At 45.3% G+C, this 21695-nt stretch overlaps 1 protein-coding gene across 2 annotated transcripts in view; it reads left to right on the plus strand.

Annotated features, from left to right (window-relative positions):
• KCNQ4 (potassium voltage-gated channel subfamily Q member 4) overlaps positions 1-21695 on the plus strand; it is an 861160-nt gene that overhangs the window by 592706 nt on the left and 246759 nt on the right. For both annotated transcript variants that reach the window (XM_069223287.1, XM_069223288.1), the window contains exons 4-6: positions 2479-2654; positions 3387-3512; positions 4793-4903. In XM_069223287.1, coding sequence (XP_069079388.1) covers positions 2479-2654; positions 3387-3512; positions 4793-4903 — 413 coding nt within the window. The remainder of the gene's footprint in view (positions 1-2478; positions 2655-3386; positions 3513-4792; positions 4904-21695) is intronic.

Below are 21695 nucleotides of genomic sequence, written 5' to 3' on the forward strand. Positions count from 1 at the left end.
CAATTTGCGGGAAATACCCCAGCCTGCAAGTTTTTCCCAAAACATAGCTTGGGGGACCAAATCAAATGTTGCTTTTAGGTGCACAAAACAGATGTATACATTTTTCTTTTTCAGGATAGGCTGGTCTGCCAGCAAGGTAAGGGTCAATAGGTTGGTAATTGTAGATTGCCCTTTACAAAATCCTGATTGATTAATTGGTATTAAACGCTGAGCCATTGACCAGTCTTCTGTGTCCTCCAGCAGTCGGGAGGCAAAGACTTTTGCATCAACATTAGTTCAAGCTATTAGCCGATAGTTTGTTGGAATTTCTGGTGGGCCATTTTTATAGATAGGTTGGAGAATACTTCCTTACCATTATTCAGGAACTGCATGCTCCAGTAGAACCTCGTTATATAAAGGAGTCAATACCCTTGCCCATAATTCAGGATTGGCTCTGAATATAGCGTTCCATACACCATCTATGCCTGGGGCTCCATTTGGTGTAAACAGGCGAATGAAGGGCGCTGCTTCTTCTTCATCTACTTGTTCCAGACTTGTCTTGTAAATGTTGGCAAAGTCATTTGGCTAAATCGATTCATTTCAGAAGGTACATATGTTTCAACTTCATTAACCCTTGCTTTACGGCATGGCTCATGATTCATATGGTTTAAAGAGGAACCGTTCTCCATGGAAGCAACAGCATGAGGACCATACAAATTGGTTAAAAAATCAGCCCAATCACAATCCATTATAAGCACTACAAGCCCTATTACCACCATTATCCAGTTCAATAATTATTCTCCAAAAAGCCTTGGTGTTGTTTGACTTTGATATGCCAAGTAGCCTGTTCCATAAATCCTGTTGGTAGGTCATCTTTGCCTTCCACACCTTTTGTTTGTATGTCCTCCTTAATACCCTCAACTGTTACTTGGATTGTCTGCAAGTCTTCCATTCTGAAGAGGTTTGGTAGATTTGTGTAACTAGACAAAAAACGTGTTTTTTCTTGTTTTCCTTCAACAGGAAAAATATTTTATACCGTATAGAAACTGGTTCTACCAAACCCTCTTGCAAAAATGGCCACTTTTTCTAAATTCTCTCACCATGGAAATGTTTATAGTCCATGTACATATGTTTGTTTTATTGTGGTAAACAACCTGTAAAGTTTTGAGAATATCAGGAGCGGCTTGCCGGTCTAATTAGGGGCGGCACATGTGTGCGGGTGGGGAGGTGTGGGGGAATAAATAATAATACAAAAGAAAAATTACCTGAAACGTCGGGGGCGCCACCGTCACCTCTGCGGCCAATCCTGATGCTGCTCAGAGCAGCATTAGGATTAGCTGGGAGCTCCCAGCCACGGTGCTCCCAGGCAGACTGGGAACCTGTGCCTGATCTCTCCACCGCGACAGCACGGTGCTGGCCTAGAGACAGCACACTGCGCATGTGTGTTTGGCCAGCCAAACATATATGCACAGTGACGGGGAGTGCTGTGCACTCCCTCTAAGTGCACGTCACAGCCTGTGGCCCCACCCCATTGTACCAAAAAACAATAATAAACATAGTTTAATATTGTTTTTGATAAAAGGTTTGCAGCTGCTGCAGCTGCTGGTGGGGGGGCGACGCTCCTCCGCGCAAGCGGAGGAGCCGAGCCTGGAGAATATCCATAAACTTCTATCTCACAAATGTGAACAATTCAGATTGTCCGCAATACACACTGTGCAAATCATTCATGTACCTCAAAGTTTAGGCATCATTCCCATAGATTCACCTTCCCATCATTAAATTACATAATTAAAAAAAATTGCGATGAAAACTGGCACGAGAAACAAAATATTTTCAAAGGAATTATCCATGCCCACAACTACACTTTTTTGATGTTCCACAAATCTATGGGCATCTTGCCCTTTCCCATCCCAAACGCTGAGTTCCCCCACCTCATTTACTATTAGTGATGTTTACGTGGTGGTCTTCCTCTAGGAAGACAGGGGTGAGGGCTTCCACAGACCCATCAGTGTAGCATGCCTCTCCTAAATGAAACCTTAGGTGCTTTAGAGACACTGCTCTGAAATGTCAGCTACCAGTTTTGAATATTTTGCTCTCATGTTTGCCTCTTGTGGGTTTTTTTACTCCTGGATCCTCGTGTAGTAGTGATAATTGGGCAGTATCAGTAGTTAATGTCATTTAGCGCTGGCATCCCATGACCTCAGGCAGTTTTGCGCTCTGATTGGATAACCAAGATTCCCCCTTCGTGCACCTGACTTGCTAAGGTTACTTCAGCAAAAATCAGATATGGTGTAAGAAAGTTATCACACACGAACGTATTGGTTCAACTATGCCAGGCAAATGGATGGTTGCCTGCTCACTCACGTAATTCACACTTCACTCGCTAACCCATCAATCCACCAATTCTTTCACTTATTCCCTCACTGTGCATCACTTCCTCGGCCGTTCTGCTTTTATGCCAACGAATGAACCCTTAACCTCGTTCTTCTCTCCTTTCAGACTTCATAGTCTTCATAGCCTCGCTAGCGGTCATTGCGGCTGGTACGCAGGGGAACATCTTCGCCACGTCAGCCCTCCGGAGCATGCGGTTTTTACAGATCCTGCGCATGGTGCGCATGGACAGGCGAGGTGGCACCTGGAAACTGCTCGGCTCTGTGGTCTATGCGCACAGTAAGGTGAGGGCTGGGGCCGTTACATGTTCACGCTGCCGCTCTCTTTCCACTACACAACATGGGGGAGAGGGAAGGGGGCATGGATATTCACTGCTGGTCCTGTCAGAGTCACCACCCGGGGTTAATATTGAGCTTTGAGCATAAATAAATGATTAGTCTGTCAGAGGCAGCTGGGCTTGGCGGAGGAGCAACACTTAAGTGTGCGCCATTGCGCAGAGCATGACATCATGCCATATCCACAATATGTCCCCTGGTGGGAAATCAGCGTTCAACATCTAGCGACATTCTAGGTACTGGATTGTTTAAGAGTCGTCAAATCACAGGCACTAGTGAAGCACTGACTTAGTGGCTAGCCAGAGTGTAAAAACATGTCCAAATGTGTGGTAGGGCGGAATGGGTTAAGAGTGGGGGGAAAACGAATCGCCTAAGCATTTATGGGGGTACAGGAGACCAGCTGGAAGACAATTGTAAAGAAGCAAATCAGAAGATTGCACTAATCAGAGCATTGCTCTTGCTGAAATATTCCAAGGTGGAGGCAGTCAGCAGTACAATAGGGAATCCCAGTGGTCATGCAGCACGGACAGGACCCTTTAGGCTGTCTTGTCACTCACTTGGTGATAATGGGTTGTGGTGTAACTTTAGCAGCCCTGCTTCCTGCGATGTTCATCTATAGAATCACAAACTCTGAGCTACACCCCTCCTCTTGCTGCAACCTCTGCCCTTTGCTCCCTGCAGGAGTTAATCACAGCTTGGTATATCGGCTTCCTGGTGCTCATCTTTGCCTCCTTCCTCGTCTACCTGGCAGAAAAGGATGCCAATACAGATTTCGCCACCTACGCGGACTCACTGTGGTGGGGTACAGTAAGTTCACATTTTGGCCATTATTCTCACAACTGGATGCTTTGCTTTGCTCAGAGTAGATGCATGCTACCCCATCACAATTTAGCACGACCACCAGTGCCGAACTTTACAGCGCACTCCACCATGCCACTGTCTTAATGTTCACCTTTGTCATCATGCCCTTGTGCTTTAGTGCAGCAACCCATGGCTCTAGGCTTGGCTCTACACATCACTTTATGTGCTGTACTGTTGCGTTGCCTTCTTTCTTGTACAGGCGCACTTGGCATCCTGCTCTCTTGTTGAATCAGCAGTACTCCCTGGAAAGAGTAGGGAGATATTCTTCTGCAAGACTTAGGGTCCATAGAAAGCAAACACAAAGCAAAATGAAAAAAGTATGGTATATACGTTTCTTGAGGTGCTTTCCCAATCAAATTCATACTTGTTCCATCTGAAATCTGGAAGTGAAGTGAAGGCACATGAAGCTCTTTGAGTCTGAGTTGATGCTTTAATTAAAAAAAAACTTTGACTTTCTCCAATGCACTTCTCTATGTCTCACCCTATACCTCTCTCAATATATCCTCTATCCTCTACCTCCACTCTCTGACTCATCCCAAACCCCATTCTCCTAATATGATCTCCAAAGTAACCCTTTCTAGACCCTTCCTTGGATCATCCCAAACTTCATTTTATTACTATAATCTCCCAAAAAACCTTTCTAAAATCTTCCCTCATGTAGCCCTCCTGCATCTTTCTTTTTACTCATCCCAAACCTTACCTTACTACTATGATCTCCCAAATAGCACTTTCTGGGCTCTTCCCTTTGTATCCCTCCGTTATCCTATTCTATCCAACTAGCAGGCTCGCATGTCCACCACTCAACTTAACTCATATTTCCCTACACTAATACACCACTAACCCTTTTGGGGTTACAAAGTAGTATGCTACTCGCCACAAAGCGCTTTGATGCCTCATCAGGGTAGTATGGTATTATATAATTACAATGACAATTACAGCATTGCTGCAGGTACAAAGCACTCAGACACAAACAGCAAATGATACCAGTAGTTGTGCTTTCTGTGGTAGGAGGTGGAAGCCGCGTTTCTCCTTAACTTACAGTGGCTTTAGAACTATTTGAAAAGTTCAGGGCATGTTTAAATCCACACAGTTGAAGGTCACCAATCCGACCTATGGACAGATTAAAGTTTTGCCATGATTTTTAGCTTCCAGGGAGTACTGCTGTTTTGTGTGGTTGTTCTTGGTGGGGAGGACTTGGCTCACTGCTCTTTTGTCTCACACGGCAGATCACGTTGACCACTATTGGGTACGGTGACAAGACCCCTCGGACATGGCTGGGCAGAGTACTAGCGGCTGGCTTTGCCCTTCTGGGCATTTCTTTCTTTGCTCTTCCTGCCGTGAGTATAACTAACAGTTACTACTGCTGTGAAATGTACCCAAGCAATAGGCCATTGACGTCTGGCTGCTGGCCCTCTTGGGGATCTGAGCACAAGTGTCTGGCTCTTGTTGAACTAGGCTTCAACGCCAGGTTACAGTATCTGTCACAGGCTGCCCTGTTAGCCTTTACTGATCATTGATCCACTGGTTAGTAGCTTATTTGATTCGCTAGTTACCGGTATTCCCATGGTAACTAGGGAGCCACAATGTGGTACAGTCGAGATAGGCTGATGGCAAATAGCTCAAAGGATAGCGCAACCCCATATTCATACATTAAAACTTAATGCTTGGCTGTCCAGATGCAAGAGTATCATTTTCTCTATTTGTGCAGAACAAGATTACAAGCACTGAAAAAAAAAACCATAGCTTCTTCGTGCAGGACCCTCAAACCTAGTGAAAATTGTAAACATCATCAGGGGAGAAAGTTAGTATTTAGCTGGATAAAGTAAACAACCATGACGTTTCCCCACGATTGGTTCATCTCCGAAGAGGGTGAAGAACCTGAAAAAATACCCCACTACATTTGTCATCAGACTGATCCCACACCCCACTGGCCATGGGAGTTCATCTCCTTTCGGTGTCTGATAATGCTCTGACATGTAGGCTTGTGCAGCAGCCTCCAAAGATGATTCTCACACATGGAAGTTCTGTCTGACGGTTAAGTAAGACTCCAGGCCCTGACGCCATCCGTATGGCACCGGCTCTATGCTGTCTCTTGTGGTGCCACTCAGCACTGTGCATTCATGTTGAGGCATCATGACACATAAAACTGTGCTTTGCGAATCCAAGCGGAATAGTTTTCAGAAGTGTTCGACATTATTGATAAAAATGTCAACTAAATAAGATGGGGGATGTGTGGAATCATCACGTGATATCTAGATCACCACACTGCCCTTTCTTCTACTCTTGCTCCTCTGTATTTCTCTTCCTTTCTCCTCTTTTTTGTATGTCTTTCTCTAGTTCTCTGCCTCATCTTTCTCTAATTTCTGTCTGTTATTTGTCTGCTCTCTCTATTTGCTTCTATCACCCACCATATTTCTCTCTCTCTCCCTCTATCTCTCTCTTTCTGTTTCTCACTAATTCCTAGGAAGAATGTCAAGATTTTATCCTAGAGATGAATAAAGTTGTCTCCATGTTGCATGCTGGAGCTACTGGTGATAGGCGGGGGCCAGCAGCAGGAGGCTGGTGGTGGCCAATGACAGGTCTTGACATTGAGCGTGAAAATTCTATCTTTCAGTGGGAGCTCTAGGGGAATGGGTGATGGATGGCATCTGGTGGGAAGGCCCGCAAAAAACTAGGTCTTGCCTGATTGGTTGTAAGATGGGCAGCAGTAGAGACTGAGGCAAACAGTATTTGAGCTGGGAGTTCGGAATCTGGGTCACATTCCCTGGTCTACTGGTGAACTTCTGCCTTTTGCTGCCTCTCATACTCTGATTGCTTGCCTGTTATCTTCCTGTTTGGGTCCTCGGCTGGACAATGACCTCTTTGTTTTCACTGGCCACCAGCCCATCCCTTTAACTGGGCTTTTGCTGCATTTAAGTGTTCATTTTTTGATACTTCTGCACTGTTTTTGTCGTATTTGTGGGGAAAAAGTGATGGCTGGTCACAGGGCAGGTAGACACCTTGGCATTTGACCCTATAAACTCAGGAGAATTCCAGATGTGGACCTAATTAGTTCACTAAGGATGAGTAGTGAAACTGCAGGCTGGCATTTGGAAGCTACTGCAACTGCCCCCTGGCTCTTCACAGGTGCTCTTTTCACACTGCCAGGGGGTGAATTTGGGAGATGGTACTTACACCAATGTGTAGCCTGGTTACCTCAGGTCCCTCTTCTAATGCGTCCTGAGGGATCCCATTTTCGGTGGCTCTGGCATGCTTCCACTTCAAACTTACCAGATGCCCCAATGTATAGGAAATGCTGTGTTTGCCTTGTCAAGAACTAAGTAAGGATTCTTCTGGGGATTCTAGGCCAGGGAGGGCAGGTCATACTTTCAAGGGGTGGTGCTTGAAGGACCAGCCCAGTGGTTTACCAGCATTTTGAGAAATTTCAGATAGGAAATTGTATATCTAGTCCTGTATAGATATGGATATTCAGTGTACATGCTGTAAATATTTTGAAGTGTGTCAGTATCAAGCAATTTTGCTTTTTTTTTTTTGGAAAATAAATATGGTCTGAGAATGTTTAATTCTCAAAACCTGGTTTGGTGCTCTCGGTCTACTTTATTACTGAATGCTATGAAGTGGCAGAGCATGGGGTTGGTTTAGTCTATGTACACAGATGTCACCCCGACTCAACCTCAGAGGTCCCTCACCTTGGGAAATTGTCATATCGTCAAGGTGTCACTAGATATAGAACAAGTGAAAAAAGAATGGTGGTCATTGCTATTGTTAAAGTTCCAAGAGGCCGTTCTATAGCAACAAGCATCCAACCTTGGTGAAAACACTTGTGACTCCTGAGAAAGTGTTATGTTTCATCTCCATGTTTGCCCTAGGCTTCAAAGAAATAGAATGTTGCCTGGTCATTGCATTGATATTGAGCTTATGACTCTAGCGAGGTGCAACAGTGGATGGGTAGCATGCTTGTTAAAAGAGTGGTTTGTGGTGCAACCAATGTGGGTCAGTTCAAGTTGACGTAACAACTTATGATCTTTGTCATTTTGTCATTTGTTCAAATACTACAGGGATCCTACCACCAACTTATATCACCTTTTTTCCAATGCATGTTCCACAGGCAAATTGACGTTTAGTGGCATTACAGAAATGTGTGTTTGTTGTGCTGTGCTGACTTGCACGTGCAAACACACAAAAGTTATTGGGAGCAATGACTGAAATTGTCTAACCATTGGCAATCACTCAGGGCAGCATTCCAACCCATCACTGTTTACCTGACATGCCACCCAATCTTAGACCCACTCATATGCAAATCACCCTTGGTCCTGCTCCAACAGAAACGTATCCTGCCCCAACTTTCAAACCAGGTTCTCTCTGAACCAAAACAGAAGCAACGCAAGACAATTTCAACCTATTTCGCCCTCTCTGGTCAAGTCAGGTGCAGCTTGGTTCCAGTGGCACACTGAACACAGGACCCACGTTGGGGCATGTCCTTGGCACTTTTGTGTGCTTCACAGGTAAATTGATATTTGGTAGCTGTACAGCAAAATTCCCTTGTTGTGTTGCACGTTGATGTGACAATTACATGCTTTGTGGGTGAACTGATGTTCAGTAGCTGTACAGTAACATTTCCTTGTTGTGATATACATGAAACCGGGCTTGCTTTTGCAGTGGGCAAGCTAGACTCAGGCCTAGGGTGTCAGTCCTCAGAGGGGTTCATGGAGTGTTGCGTTATGGTTATGCAAACAGCAATAACCCCTCACTCATAAAAACAAAAGGAACAACCCTGCTGCCTCATTTTATTCATCGACAGCAATGTAGATGCCAGATTTATTCCTGCCTAGGGCGTTATCCAAGCAAAGACCAGCTCTGATATTGAAGTACCTTTTACATGCTTAACTGGTAAATTGAACTTCTATTGAAGTACAGTACCGTGCTACACTTTGTGATGCCACAGTCCCTTCCCATGTAATTGGACTGGGAAGACCACAGAGGAGCGTGGCTGTCTCCTAGGTGGCCAAGAGTAACAGTATATCCCTAGGTTCATGCTATTCCATTTTCATTGTCTCCTGCCCTTACTTTTCTTGAACCACTCCACCCAGGATCATTGTTCTGTGTTCCCATGCCGAACGAATGGCACTTTGTTGACCACGACTTTACTACCGATGTCATTCAGAGACGTTACGTCTCAGAGTCAGTCACGGCCCATTCATATGATACCATGAAAAGAAGCAGTTGTACATACTACCACTTTTTTACATCTTTTTTTACATGATATACATTTTATGTTACTTCTTTTCTATGCCTTAGACAGTTCTGTAGCAAACACTGGATGATTTCAGGGCATCTCCCTCTTGCCCTTACGGTGCCTTATCCCTCCCATCTCTGCCAAAAGCAAACTTTTCTAGAACTACAACTTTGCCTTGCAGGTCTAAGGACGCTGACTGGTAGGTTTGTAGATTTTTGGCCTAGGGACATTGGTCTGTAAAGCGGCTCTCCCTTCGTGGCTCAGGGACACAATCACGGGTCCACCATGTACACTGTGGGGGTCATTCCAACCCTGGCGGTCATCGACCGCCAGGGTGGAGGACCACGGAAGCACCGCCAACAGGCTGGCGGTGCTTCCCTGCCCATTCTGACCGCGGCTGTAAAGCCGCGGTCAGAAAAGGGGATCCGGCGGTTTCCTGCTGGATTTCCCCTGTCTGGGCTGAATCTCCATGGCGGCGCTGCAAGTAGTGCCGCCATGGAGATTCCGACCCCCTTCCCGCCACCCTGTTTCTGGCGGTTTTTACCGCCAGGAACAGGATGGCGGGAACGGGTGTCGTGGGGCCCCTGGGGGCCCCTGCACTGCCCATGCCACTGGCGTGGGCAGTGCAGGGGCCCCCTAACAGGGCCCCAGCATGATTTTCACTGTCTGCTTAGCAGACAGTGAAAATCGCGACAGGTGCAACTGCACCCGTCGCACCCCTGCAACACCGCCGGCTCCATTCGGAGCCGGTTTCTATGTTGCAGGGCCTTTCCCGCTGGGCCGGCGGGCGCTCCTTTGGCAGGCGCCCGCCGGCCCAGCGGGAAAGCCAGAATGGCCTCCGCGGTCTTTTGACCGCGGAGCGGCCAAATGGCGGTGACCGCCAGGTGGGCGGCGACCGCCGCGGTCAGAATGACCCCCTGTATCTGCTTAGGTCACTGACTGGTATCCAGTGCTGGAATCAGAAAACAGTACCTGTAGGAACCTTGAATTTGACACTACGGAGGTAGGGATAAAGGGGACAGAGTCAGGCAAGGCAGAGTAAGTGGTAGGCCACATAAAGTTTAATCTCTGCAAGTACATAATAATTATTGTTATAAACTCTGCTCCAAAAGAAAGCTTGTACTGGCATATTTTGTGTGTCTTATATAGACCACAATATACAAAAAAAACTAAAAAAAACATCACTTTGCCTAACATAAATATGCATACTGGACATAAACGTGAATAGAAGTGGAAACAACCAAACGTAAGAAAAAACACTACACTAAAACATAAGTTTATCCCTTGGCAGATTAACAGATAAACAGTCCAATTTGTCTTGGCTGCACCAAGCCCGGAGACTACGTCTTGAAAGGAATTACTTGTGAACTATGCAGATGCGGAGAGCCCAGCCCAGATTGAAAGGAAAGTAATCGTGTTACTATTAGCACCTTCAGCTAACGATGCAGCACACCAACGGCGGGGAAGAGCACCTGCATTTGCGGAGGACAGCCCCTGTGTCTGTATCAGGCCTGAGGCGGGGGAGCCCCTGGCACCACCCAAGAGCCCGTTCCCGGGCAATAATACCCGCCGGAACAGGAATACTGAGCGTTCCCGCAACCCCTAGCACTGTCGGTATCTCAGTTACCTACTCTTTGGACAGGAGCACTGACTGGTTTGTTGCCTGCCTCCGACCGTAATCCGGAGGTATTGGTGGTGTAACAGCGTCCTTCTAATAGTTCAGGTACACACTCACTGGTCCAGATGCCCTACCTGTGGCTAAGGTCACTGGCATGTTTGTCATCTGTCTCCTTTCTTTGACCCAATAGCGTCGTCTGCTCTCTCCTTTCTCGAACTGTACCAGGACACTGCCTATTAGTGCTATACAGGAGCCGTCTCTTTCCACCATCTCCCGCTGTACCCCAGGGACGCCTACTGGTCCATGTGCCTTTAATCTGCTCAAAGCCACTGGAGTTATGTAGCTGCCTCCACATTTGGCCTCGGGCACGCTGGGTGTCAGCTCTCCTAAGTGACCCAGTGAGGACTCACTCTCCGGTCCAAGGCGCTGTCCGTTCTCAGGAGCACTTAACTGTATCTCGCTACCTCTCATTTTTCTTTCGGGACATTTACTGGTGTCTCACTTCTTCATATGTGGTCCTGATAACTTCTGTATGCCAGGATCACTCAGTGACTGATACCAGTGCAGAATCCTCCCTCCCCCACATGTGGGCACTTGTCCCCGGGGATCACCGCTCTCCACTTCACTGGTCCGTGCCCGCCTGTCTCCCTTCGCTCACGGGCTTCGACTCCTGAATCAACGCTGGTCCTCGCCTAAAACACATATTAGTATATATAAGGAAAAGACTAACTGCACGTGCAGGCGCCGACATCCAAAAATAAACACAGGGACGGAAACATAGCTTTTACGGTGTTTTCTCAGCTGGGATTGCCTATTTCAGGAGAGCCGGTGCATTGAGAGCGGTACCTTGTTCAGGCTGGGCCAGCTGCCTCTACGGACGTTACCATTCCACAGAAATATTGTACCTCATCCCTCACCCTGAGACTTCTCAAGCATTTCCATGGCAACAGACTATGGTGTCCCACCAAGGACATCGGACTTATTTATCCAAGATAAAGCAGTCCATGAATAGACTGCATGTGAGAACGTGTTTCTGTGGGTACACATTTACTGCCGCTGCATGCGCCGAGCTGGTCTGCGGTAGGAATGTCTGCCCAAAAACATTCGTCTCTCTTTGTGCACGTGAGAGAGACACCGTTCTTCTCTTCAATAAGCAGCGCCTTAAATGGAGAAAAATACATGTTGATACTCACCTTACTGATCTATGGACTGGAGGTGAGGCCAGTACAGTGCTTAATTAAATAAAAGTAAATAAAAATAAGTGCCCAAAGCTCTTCTCTGAAACACGGGGCTGCTGCAATTAAATGTGCGAGCACGGAATACTGGGGCAGCATAATCCTAAAGCCACCTCGGGCCTCTTTCATCAGTTACTTCCACTTCCTGCCCCTTCAGTTCACTTTTGCAGCTTTCTGCTTTTTTTTTGTGACCCTTTTTTTGTTTTTCTCTTCCTTCGTCTTTCACATATGTCTTTTTGCTCGGAGTACATGCTTAAGGCTGAAAAATAAGTTCCAGAATTCAAAAATTAGTGCTGGTGCCTCCCACCGGAAACCACTAGCTCAAATTAAGCACTGGGCAATTGGCAGGTCGAGGAGACAAGGTTTTAATGAATCTTATCTCTCAGTCCTCCCCTTCACATCCTTTGATAATAAATCATGATTTCTGTCCCATTCCGCTAATGCTTTCGCCTTTCACTCTTTTTTCTCAGAGATCTATATTGTTCCTGTTCCGTTTCTTTTGTTTTTTTACCCCTCCATATATTTCTCTCCACTAATCCCCTCTTTATTTCCCCTTTTCTCTCGTGCCACTTTCTTCTTTCCCTTTCTCTTTGTTTCTCTCTCCCCTCTCCTTCAAAAGTCTCTGTTGTTTTGCCCTTGTTTCACCTCTTTTCTAGTCACTACTTCCTTATCCGTTGTTTCTTTTTCGTAGCTGCCTTTGTCTCGTCCTGTTCTACCCTCTCCTCTCCCGTTTTCCTTCCTTACACCTCAGACTCATTCCCTAGTCTCTCGATTCTCTTTCTCTTCTTCCTTTCAATAGCTTTGTCTTTTTTTAAATTTATTTTTCATTGTCTTCAAAAACAAAACATGAAACAAAACATAACAGTCATCAGGTAACAAATCATATTACAGTTGCTACTAGAACTTGTGCTCAACCAAGACAGTCAGTTGGAAACACTAGATAATGAATGCAGTGCACCACCCTTTACACCTTCCATCACGGTAGTAGGGCCCTTGTATAAAGACCCTTCACATCAGTCCTCTATAATCCCGCCATAGGGACCAACTATTTCCCCATTTTTTGGGGCATCGTTTGTTTTGGTAGATCGTTTTTTCTGCCAACATGCACCAGTCCATATTTCTCTTCCATTCATACATCTCTGGGGCGTGACCCACACCAATTTCTAGCTATATTCCATTTAGCTACTCCTAATTCAAGGGGCAATCACAGGTTGCAGTACCCAGTTGGGGACTCATCTCCCCAAATGTTCAACAAGCAGCATTTAGTTGTATCAGGTATCAGGCAGCCAGTTGTGTCTCTCATTATCTCTCTCAGTACGTCTAATATGGCTGTAGCCTTGGACAGCTCCACACCACGTGAAAGAAGGTACCATCCTCCTGCACCCCGTCACCCAGAACTTCATGGGGCACTTACACATGACATGGAAGGGGGTACAGAAGCAGTATGATCGAAGCAGTATATAAAGTTGAACTAGCGAAAACCCCATCTTAATAGCAATTTCTTTGAATGCTGCAGTGGTCTCTGCCTCCTCGTTTCTCCAGTGGTGAGGAGTTCTCAAGCACTGTGCCCCTTGTGATGTGTGCCGTCGGTGCATGCTGGAATTGGAATGCCTCAGACTTTGCTTATTTATACTGCTGTTGCATTTTAGCCAGCCTAAGTAAGGCATCCCCTTTCCAGACGTGTCCTAGTTTGGATGTTCCAGTAAGATCCAATGCTGAAAACCCTGGAGTTTCCCCACATCAGCTAGTATATAACTCACCCAGAGGGTGGGTCATTTCATTTGGCCTTTGCTTCCTTCCCAAATTGGCGATAGCCTGCTTCCAGGTATGTACCACTGATTTTGATTGCGCCAGCAGCAGCCACGAGTTCCTTGCCTGATACAACACCCCCAATAAGCCATCCTGCCACAAGCAAGTCTCTCCAGTCTCACCGCAGGTTCATCCATGCTGCAAATACCCAGTCATCAATTACTGTTAGTTGCTTGGCGCATTAATGTTTTCGTATGTCTGGTAGACCAGTACCTTCAGCATATATTCCACACATCAGATCAGATAATCTTTGTTCGGTATACAAAAATAGTATAACCATAAAAGCATACATTGATATATGTGTTAAAATCATTAAAATCATTAAAAAATCACAATCTAAATTCATCATTTTATACATAGACAAAGGACATACAATTCCTGTTAATAAGCACCGTAAAATGTATACTAGAGTAATCCCCAATCAAAAAAAAAAAACATACAAAAACTTGCTTAATGCAGATACAAACATCAAGGAGTACGCTTTGCTCAAACAACAAAGTGCCACCTGTCCTTATTAAACAGCTACAGCAGTGGGAAATACCAAAATGCAGTTATATACTTCCTCACTAGCTTCATCAGACGAAAGGCAATAGATAAAAATGTATAAACTATAAGGCAAATGAACTCCGACTAAAGAAGCTGTAGATAACAGTACACAGATGTACAACTTCTAATATTCAGATGCCTCAATAAAGGAATCAGGAACTGTTTTAGAAGGACGGTATATAATTTACAAAAAAATAAAAATCTAAAAGATACTGGGCCAATACTGAATCACAAGGACAAAGGTCCAAGTGTGCAATGTGGAATGCAGAACTAGTATAAGAAACCAATAAATGAGCCATACCAAACCTAAATCTGGTCAAATAAGTATGGCTCCATTGACACAGTGGTAGCAAGAGTTAAAAATTCCATTACCCGCTTCTTTTTGGACTCACTCTTTAGCCTTTATTGGGAGAATATAGCAAGCAGGTCATGTTTGAACTGCTTGTTTTGGAATGGAAGCTATTAAGAGTGGAGTGCAGTAACAGTCTTCTCTGCCCAACAGGACCAACTGCTCCTTTACATAGGATAACTAAGGAAGGTTCTTTACTTTGTCTAGAGACTTACAATAATTGATTAGGGCCTGATTAAAGAGAGTTTCTTACTTAACCCATATCGATCTCTATAATAATAAGGGATCTACTTTAACATCATCTACTAACAGAACAAGTCACAATTCTGCATGGCAAAGATATATAGGAAGACTATTAGGGACAGACAATAGTCTATGTCAAAATACATTTTCTGACACCTGAAGGGCGTCCACATTTCAGTAGCCCCAGACCTCTGCTCCAAATATTGCCAAGGCAAGGCATCATGCAATATACATATTAATCATGGAAGTCAGGGTTATATTGCTTAGTTTCCGCACAAATCTGAAAACTGCTTCAGTAGATTGTTTGAGTCTTCGTTTCCTGGTATTGATCACAAAGGGAACACCAAAATATGAGAAAAAAGAAACATATGAAAGATTTTCACCATTAATATATTGGGGCATAAGATCAGAGCAGGTTTCCTCATAACCATAACATTGGATTTTGTAGTATTAGTCTTTAGGCCCAAGTTATTCATAAAAAGATAAAACCTATTAAGCAGTTTTTGTAAGGTTATTCCCGTTCTTGCAGTTAAAACACAGTTGTCAGGGTATAGGTGAGCAGGTAGCTTCCTAGAGCCAACCTTTGGAACATCGACCTCATCTGCATTAACAAAATCCTCAAGATCGTTTATGTAAATAAAAAATAAAAAAGGGCCAGTATGCACCCCTGCCTTACACCCCGATTAATTTCAATTGGCTCACTAAGTTCACCATTCTTCCCATACCTCACACGACCCATCATTCAATCATGCATTAAGGCGAAAAAACAAACCAAAGCATGATCAAGACCCAAATTCAACATCTGGCCTAGAGTTTCCATCTGTCCACCCAGTCAAATTCAGAGGTTAAGTCCATGAGGCCAAGGTGGATTGAATCGTTCTTGGCCATGATATATTTAAAAACAATCAGTTAGAGATGGAGGCATTGCTTAAAGGTGCCCAAACCTTGTCTCAACCTATAGTAGATTTGAGATAAACAGCCCTTCTCAGTTACCTATGCTTTGAGACATTCAAGAAGGATTCTCACTGTGAGCTTGCTGGTAGCATCTATTAAAGAGATGAGGCGGTAGCAACAGGGTCAGACCAATTGCCTTTTTTAAAGAGGGGAACTGAGCCAAGATTTTGGAGAACCCTCAATCTCCCCACTTCTCTAAATGTTAGTCAATAGCTGGACCCACAGATCCGGGTTATCTAAAAAACCAGGGGCCTTATTTCTCTAAGTGCTGTGTAAAGTATGGGCAAACTGGCTGTAACTAGGCGGGAGGATCTTTACACTACCACCTAACAATGTAGGAAGACCTCATTCAGGGTAGCTATCAGCTCCATCTTTACAGCTGCATAGCTTAGAGAAATGTACAAGCCTTTGTTAGAGGGGAGCTTGGAGGGCGGATGACAACGTCTATCTGTGTATTAGGGACATCTCTAAGGAGGTGATCATTTATAGTCTTCCAGAAGAGACAAGAGTCCTTCTTTGCACTGGCTTCATATAGTTTACTCCAAGCTTCACCTCTGAGATCATTCTTTGTACAATATCTTATTTATACTTATTTCTGCCCTGTCTCACCCAGACCTGGTCTCTCTGGGTTTGTTTTAAAGCAAGCAAAAGGATTCTGCGTGCTTAGGAACAATTTCTATTGAACCATCTATGGAGCCTGCTTCCTTCCTCCTTCCTGCATTAAGTTGTAAGGCGGTTAGCAATTGACTTGCAGATTTCCCTGAACGGCTTTAGCATAATCTTAGGTTTCAACTCATCATCCAAACAAGTTAGCACTGGGCCCTTGTTTGCTTTTAAGAGTTTCTCAGGGGTATGGTGAGAGTCCATCATAGCCCATTTGTATAAGACCTCCTTCTTTGGATTATATGCTAAAGGGATGTTAAGAACAGTAGGGGTTGATTATCCTTACCAATGTCAATATACAAATAGAGGGGGTATTGATCACTTAGGCAATTTGGAGAGATTGCAAAAGCAATCTTCTTTGGGTTATAAGACTGTGTCAGTGCTATGAAATCTATAAGACAACCTTTTGTCACTTCCTGGAAAGGAAATAAGCTCATTGTTGATATCACTATCAAGCTCTACTGTTAGGTACAGGGACAGCTTGCGCAGTATTGAATTGAAGATTTCCCCGCAAGGGGTTTGTTCAAAATGAAAAGATACCTCAGTATCCCACCCCGACTGACCGCAAACTACCGTATCTGTTATATGGCACAGTCCACAATTAAAATCACCTCCTCCAATTAAAAAATAGTCTGAACTAAAATTGTCAAGAAGGTAACTTAATGTCTGTTCAAGGGAGCGTGCAATACACACTTGAGTCGGAATTGTTGCAGTAAAAATGTCTGACCACAAGGACCAACTTCGGTTCAAACCTTATAAACATAGTCTGAAAATAAGGTGACCCCAAATAAGTTTTAACGATCCTCTTTTGAAAGAAAGTTTAAATTAAAGTTAAGAGGCCACCTTTAATATGACCGCCTCTAGAATGTTCTGCTGGGGTATGGACTGAGAAACACCTGTCAATCTGCACTATATACCTGCTCAAGATTTCCTGCAAGCAGACAATGTTAAAGTAGTTAATTATATTACACCAGTCGATGTTGTTCACCTTACTTGAGTTTCCACCACATTTCAAAATATATTTGAAATCAAATGTGTACCCATGTGATCAGAATCCACTAGTCAATCACAGTCATCCAAAAGTAATAAGGGTTCCTATCTTTTAGAGTGACCCACTTCACATAAAGCATGAAGACTCCTTCTGGGGTTGGCAGTACGTCTTGGAAACTCCTACCCATTTAACTGAGGGGTACAACCCACAGAAACAGGTCTATAGAAAAAACCAAGGGGTAGAACCAAAATGGAGGAGAGTGTGCTGCTGACTTAACAGTGCCTGACTGAGGCGAGAATTTTCCCAGGCACAAACAGTCTGAAGGGTTTCACATCTTTCCCCAGCCAGCTGACCCAGCAGACCATATAATCCATCCACCTACCCTGAGCCCAAATTATGAATTAAGATATAGCAAATGTAATGCCTTGTTATTTAGTTGGGTAACATTTTCCAAAGGCTTTAGAGGAGGAACAGCCCCCAACAAAACAACATAGGGAGTAGCATCCAGTTGTAAATTAAAGTACAGTAGAGTTAGGCCAAGAGGGTGGAGGCTCTTGTCCAGTATTGCAGTTAGGGCAGGCGCCCTGTGATTGACTGATCAATTGAACAGTCCCAACCCTAAACTCCCCATTCACCACTGGGACCGTAAGAGAAGTTGTTAAACCAGTTCCAGAAATGGTGACAAGAGGACTGGCCTTCTCAATATGGTGAACAGGTGAACTAGATGATGTAGATTCAGTATTTATCTTAGTAGTATGAATGTTTATGCCCCTTAAGATTTGACCAGGCTGCAAACAATTAATGTTAGAAGGATTGGTGGGAGTAGCAGGGTTAGAGAGGGATTGTTGACACTGGTTAAGTTTGAATTCTGGCTAGACGTGAGCTGACTGTTTCTAATTTGCTGTCCAGAACAGCAATGGGCTTTGCATACAAGGAGTCCAGCATGCTTTCCAGCAAATCCTTATCCCTGGAAATGGAATCATTTGGTCACAACCTCAGGAGACTTCCTTTTCCCTCCTGTGCCAGAGGTCTTATTCCGTACAACAGATTCAATTCCTCTGATCTCCCACTCCATCCTCTGCAGTGACATCCACCCGAATTTCGGCACCAAAATTAAACAGGAGGGCAACGGAGAGACGGGGGGAAGGTGAGTCAAGAGGCTGACACACACAAGCCACATTTGACATGTGTGAAAGAGCAGACCCAGAATCCAAAGCTGGGGAAGCAAAATCTTCTTCTCTATAACCCCTAAAGCATTTTGTAAGAAGGCTTACATAGTAGTGCACGATGAAGGCTTTGTCATACCAGGAGGGATTCTACATTTCCCCGTGGCACCCACCAGTTCACACAGTCACACAATCAGACTTAAGAGAAAGGTATCAACAGAAAGCTAGAACTCTCTTTGGAACTAAATAGTCTAAATTAATGATGGTACCAACAGTATTAATTTAAGCAATGCATGAGTATAGCAATAGTGGTCACTTGCCCTTCCCCGTAGTCTTGCTGGAGCTGCCGCCTCAACACACCACCACTCCAAACTGTCCAACTGACCAGCTGTCCAGACTGTAGAACTGTGAAGGATGACAAATGACAGATGCAAATGGTGCACAGTGAGGCTCATCAGGGTTCTACACATAACACTGCACTGATGACCCGTCCATAGCGAAACAGATGGAACTATAGCCAAGGAGTCAGAAGCCTAGTTTGTAAACAACCGATTAAGGCTTTACCCTCCACGACTCTGCAACTCCCACAAGCTGCTGCAACAGCTCTGTGACACGCAGCCATGGCTACAAGCAGCACACCTACCGCTCTACTGCTTCACCGCTCTGCCAACCTCTGACACCCTGTTGTACACCTGTGCACACCCATTTCCACGAGTGAGCCGGGTACAGTGACGGCAGGCAGAGACAGAGACAGAGACAGTGGTATCAGCAGTAGCCGCAGTAGCTGCAGCGTTGGGCAGGCAACAGAAGAATCAAGCAAAATCTACCACAGTAGAGCCAAAAATGAAGCAGTGGGCAGACAGTCACAAGCTTATTCAACTGGAAAAAGAGGCGGCCTCAGGTTTAATTAGGTTGAATAGCTGAAGTCTTTCACTAACAAGCAGCAGGAACCAGCAGCTACGTCCTTCCCTGTGGCTTTCCTTTGGCGTGTGATGCCTAAGGGGGGGCACGAGCATGGCGTCAGGGGAGGGTAAGCATGACGTCAGAGGGAGGGTAAGGAAAGCATCTTCCACGTGTCAATTTCTAGAGAGGTATTTGTGTCCAGAGAAGGAGCTTGAGTAATGTCTTTGTTCTAAGGACCAGAAAGGAGGCATTCTGGAGGGCATAGATCAGTCTCAGAAGTGCCATTATTTTGAACACTGCTGCTCTACCTAACATTAAGAGCAGCAAGGATTGTCAATGTTGTATGTCAGCTGCGAACTGATCTAATATAGGGGGTTAGGTTTCAACAGTAAAAAAGTTGAGGGTCTTTCGTAACCTATATCCCCAAGTACTTAAACCCCTGCTCGACCTTTAACATGGGTACAATCTCCCACTGATGGGGCATGGGTTTCATTATCAGATGCATGAGAGTCTTGTCCCAATTAATGGGGTATCCAGACTAATCCAAAATATTTTGAGGATCTACATAAATCTAGATATAGTCCAGGGGGGGGCGGGGGTTGTGACATAGAACAGAATATCATCTGTTTATAGGGTAATACTGTCCTCCCAGGTCTCACCCCAGCTAATTCCCCGTACTGAGGGATCACCCCTGACCCACACAGCAAGACGCTCAAGACCCAGGGTGAAAATCATTGTGGAAATTGGGCAGCCCTGCCTGGTTCCTCTTTGTAGGTCAAAGGTCTGAGACACCACCCCATTCACCCTGATCTGGGCATCTGGGCCTTGATAAAAAAAGACAGATTTATCTTATGAAGTTAGGTCCGTTGCCAGCCTCTCCGGTACTTCAAACATGCAATCCCATTCAAGTGTATCAAAGGCCTTGGAGGCATCCATTGCCAATACGATAGTGGACACCCTGTTGTCAACCGCCCCATCATCGAACAAAAAATGTGACGGACACGGGCCCATTGGGTCTCACCGCTTTCCCTAATTGCAAATCTCGGATGGCCCTGGCTTTCTCTTTAACTGTCAAGTCTTGTTTCAGAGTGGCCGTGCCCTCATCTGATAGAGTTGCAATTGGCAAGTCCCTGAGAAGGTCAGTACATTTGAATCTGACTTAGGGTACTGAGGGGCATTCTCTGTTCCTGCAAGGATGCTGCAGAGGCTGCATATTTGTCCATTGTATTTTTCTGGATCATCTTGCCCCTTCCCCCCCCCACCATGTTAAAGTTAAAGCCTGTGATTCTTCATCACCTCCGCAGAAACTATAGACAAATTTTGACTGGGAGCTAGGCACAGCTGCGTGCTATTGGGGAAGGGGACAGATTTAGTGCCTCACCCTGACCCTTCAGCCTTTTGCTGTTCTCACATCTGTCACCTCACTTGCTTGGGCACTTGGCTTGGTCACAGGTATTCATTTTGAAACTACTATGGGTGGGTGAAAAAGTTGGCTCTGCCGGTGGAGTTCGCAGAGTTTTTCCCACTCTGTGCTCTGCTTGGAGCACAGGTTTCTGGCAAAACTCCACCATCCACCAAGGTGGAGTTTTTTCTCACTGCAGCGCGCCAATGTTAAGTTGGCATGCGCAATGAGAATTTGTGCCCATTAGCGTGATTTTCAAGCGCTACAACACCTCTCAGGGAGATTTCTCAGCACGAGCAGTTGCGCAGGTCACGACCGTTTGCGTTGAGAAAGCTGCTGCTCGAATAGAAAATCTACTATCATGGCAAAAAGAAGCAGCGCTCTCTACCATTTGCGCTGATTTTACAATGCAGAACAAGCTCCGAGCACTGAAAATCAATGCAATCAGCGCAGTGTGCCTGAATTCCGCCCACTTGATGTAACTCCATCGAATTTCACAGAGTGATACTCTGCGAGTTCCGCCCAGGTCTAGAAACTACTCTGGCAGCCCGAAAGGCAAGCCAATTGGTCAGTCAGTCAACCCAGCTATGCCATCCTCCATTTCTCTCCACCTCCAATGAGGCCTCCTATGAGGCACTTGTGCTATGGTGTGTAACACCTACTGTTCGAGGTACTCCAGAGAAGGAGGAGGATAGAGGCCGCACACCCCCTCCTTCCTGCTGCTTTTTGATGATTCTCAAGTCTTAAGGCTTACTGGGGGATTTACATTGACTCCTCCTTCACTCAGGCCCACTGCAGCCCCCAGGGATAAGAGTCGATACCAACAGGCTCCCTCTGCGGTGAAAGCCCTAAACACTCCAGGGGCCCCACTTACCATCCTCTCAGCATTTAGTCAGCAAGTGCACTCCACAAACTCCTCTTCGGGGCAGTGCTAGTGTAGGATCAGAGTGCGGCCCCCAAGCCGGCAGACCAAACAGCTCTCTGCACCCGGTCCATCACACCACACCACCTCCA

Source organism: Pleurodeles waltl, chromosome 3_1 (genome assembly GCF_031143425.1).
Source record: "Pleurodeles waltl isolate 20211129_DDA chromosome 3_1, aPleWal1.hap1.20221129, whole genome shotgun sequence".
NCBI lineage: Eukaryota > Metazoa > Chordata > Amphibia > Caudata > Salamandridae > Pleurodeles > Pleurodeles waltl.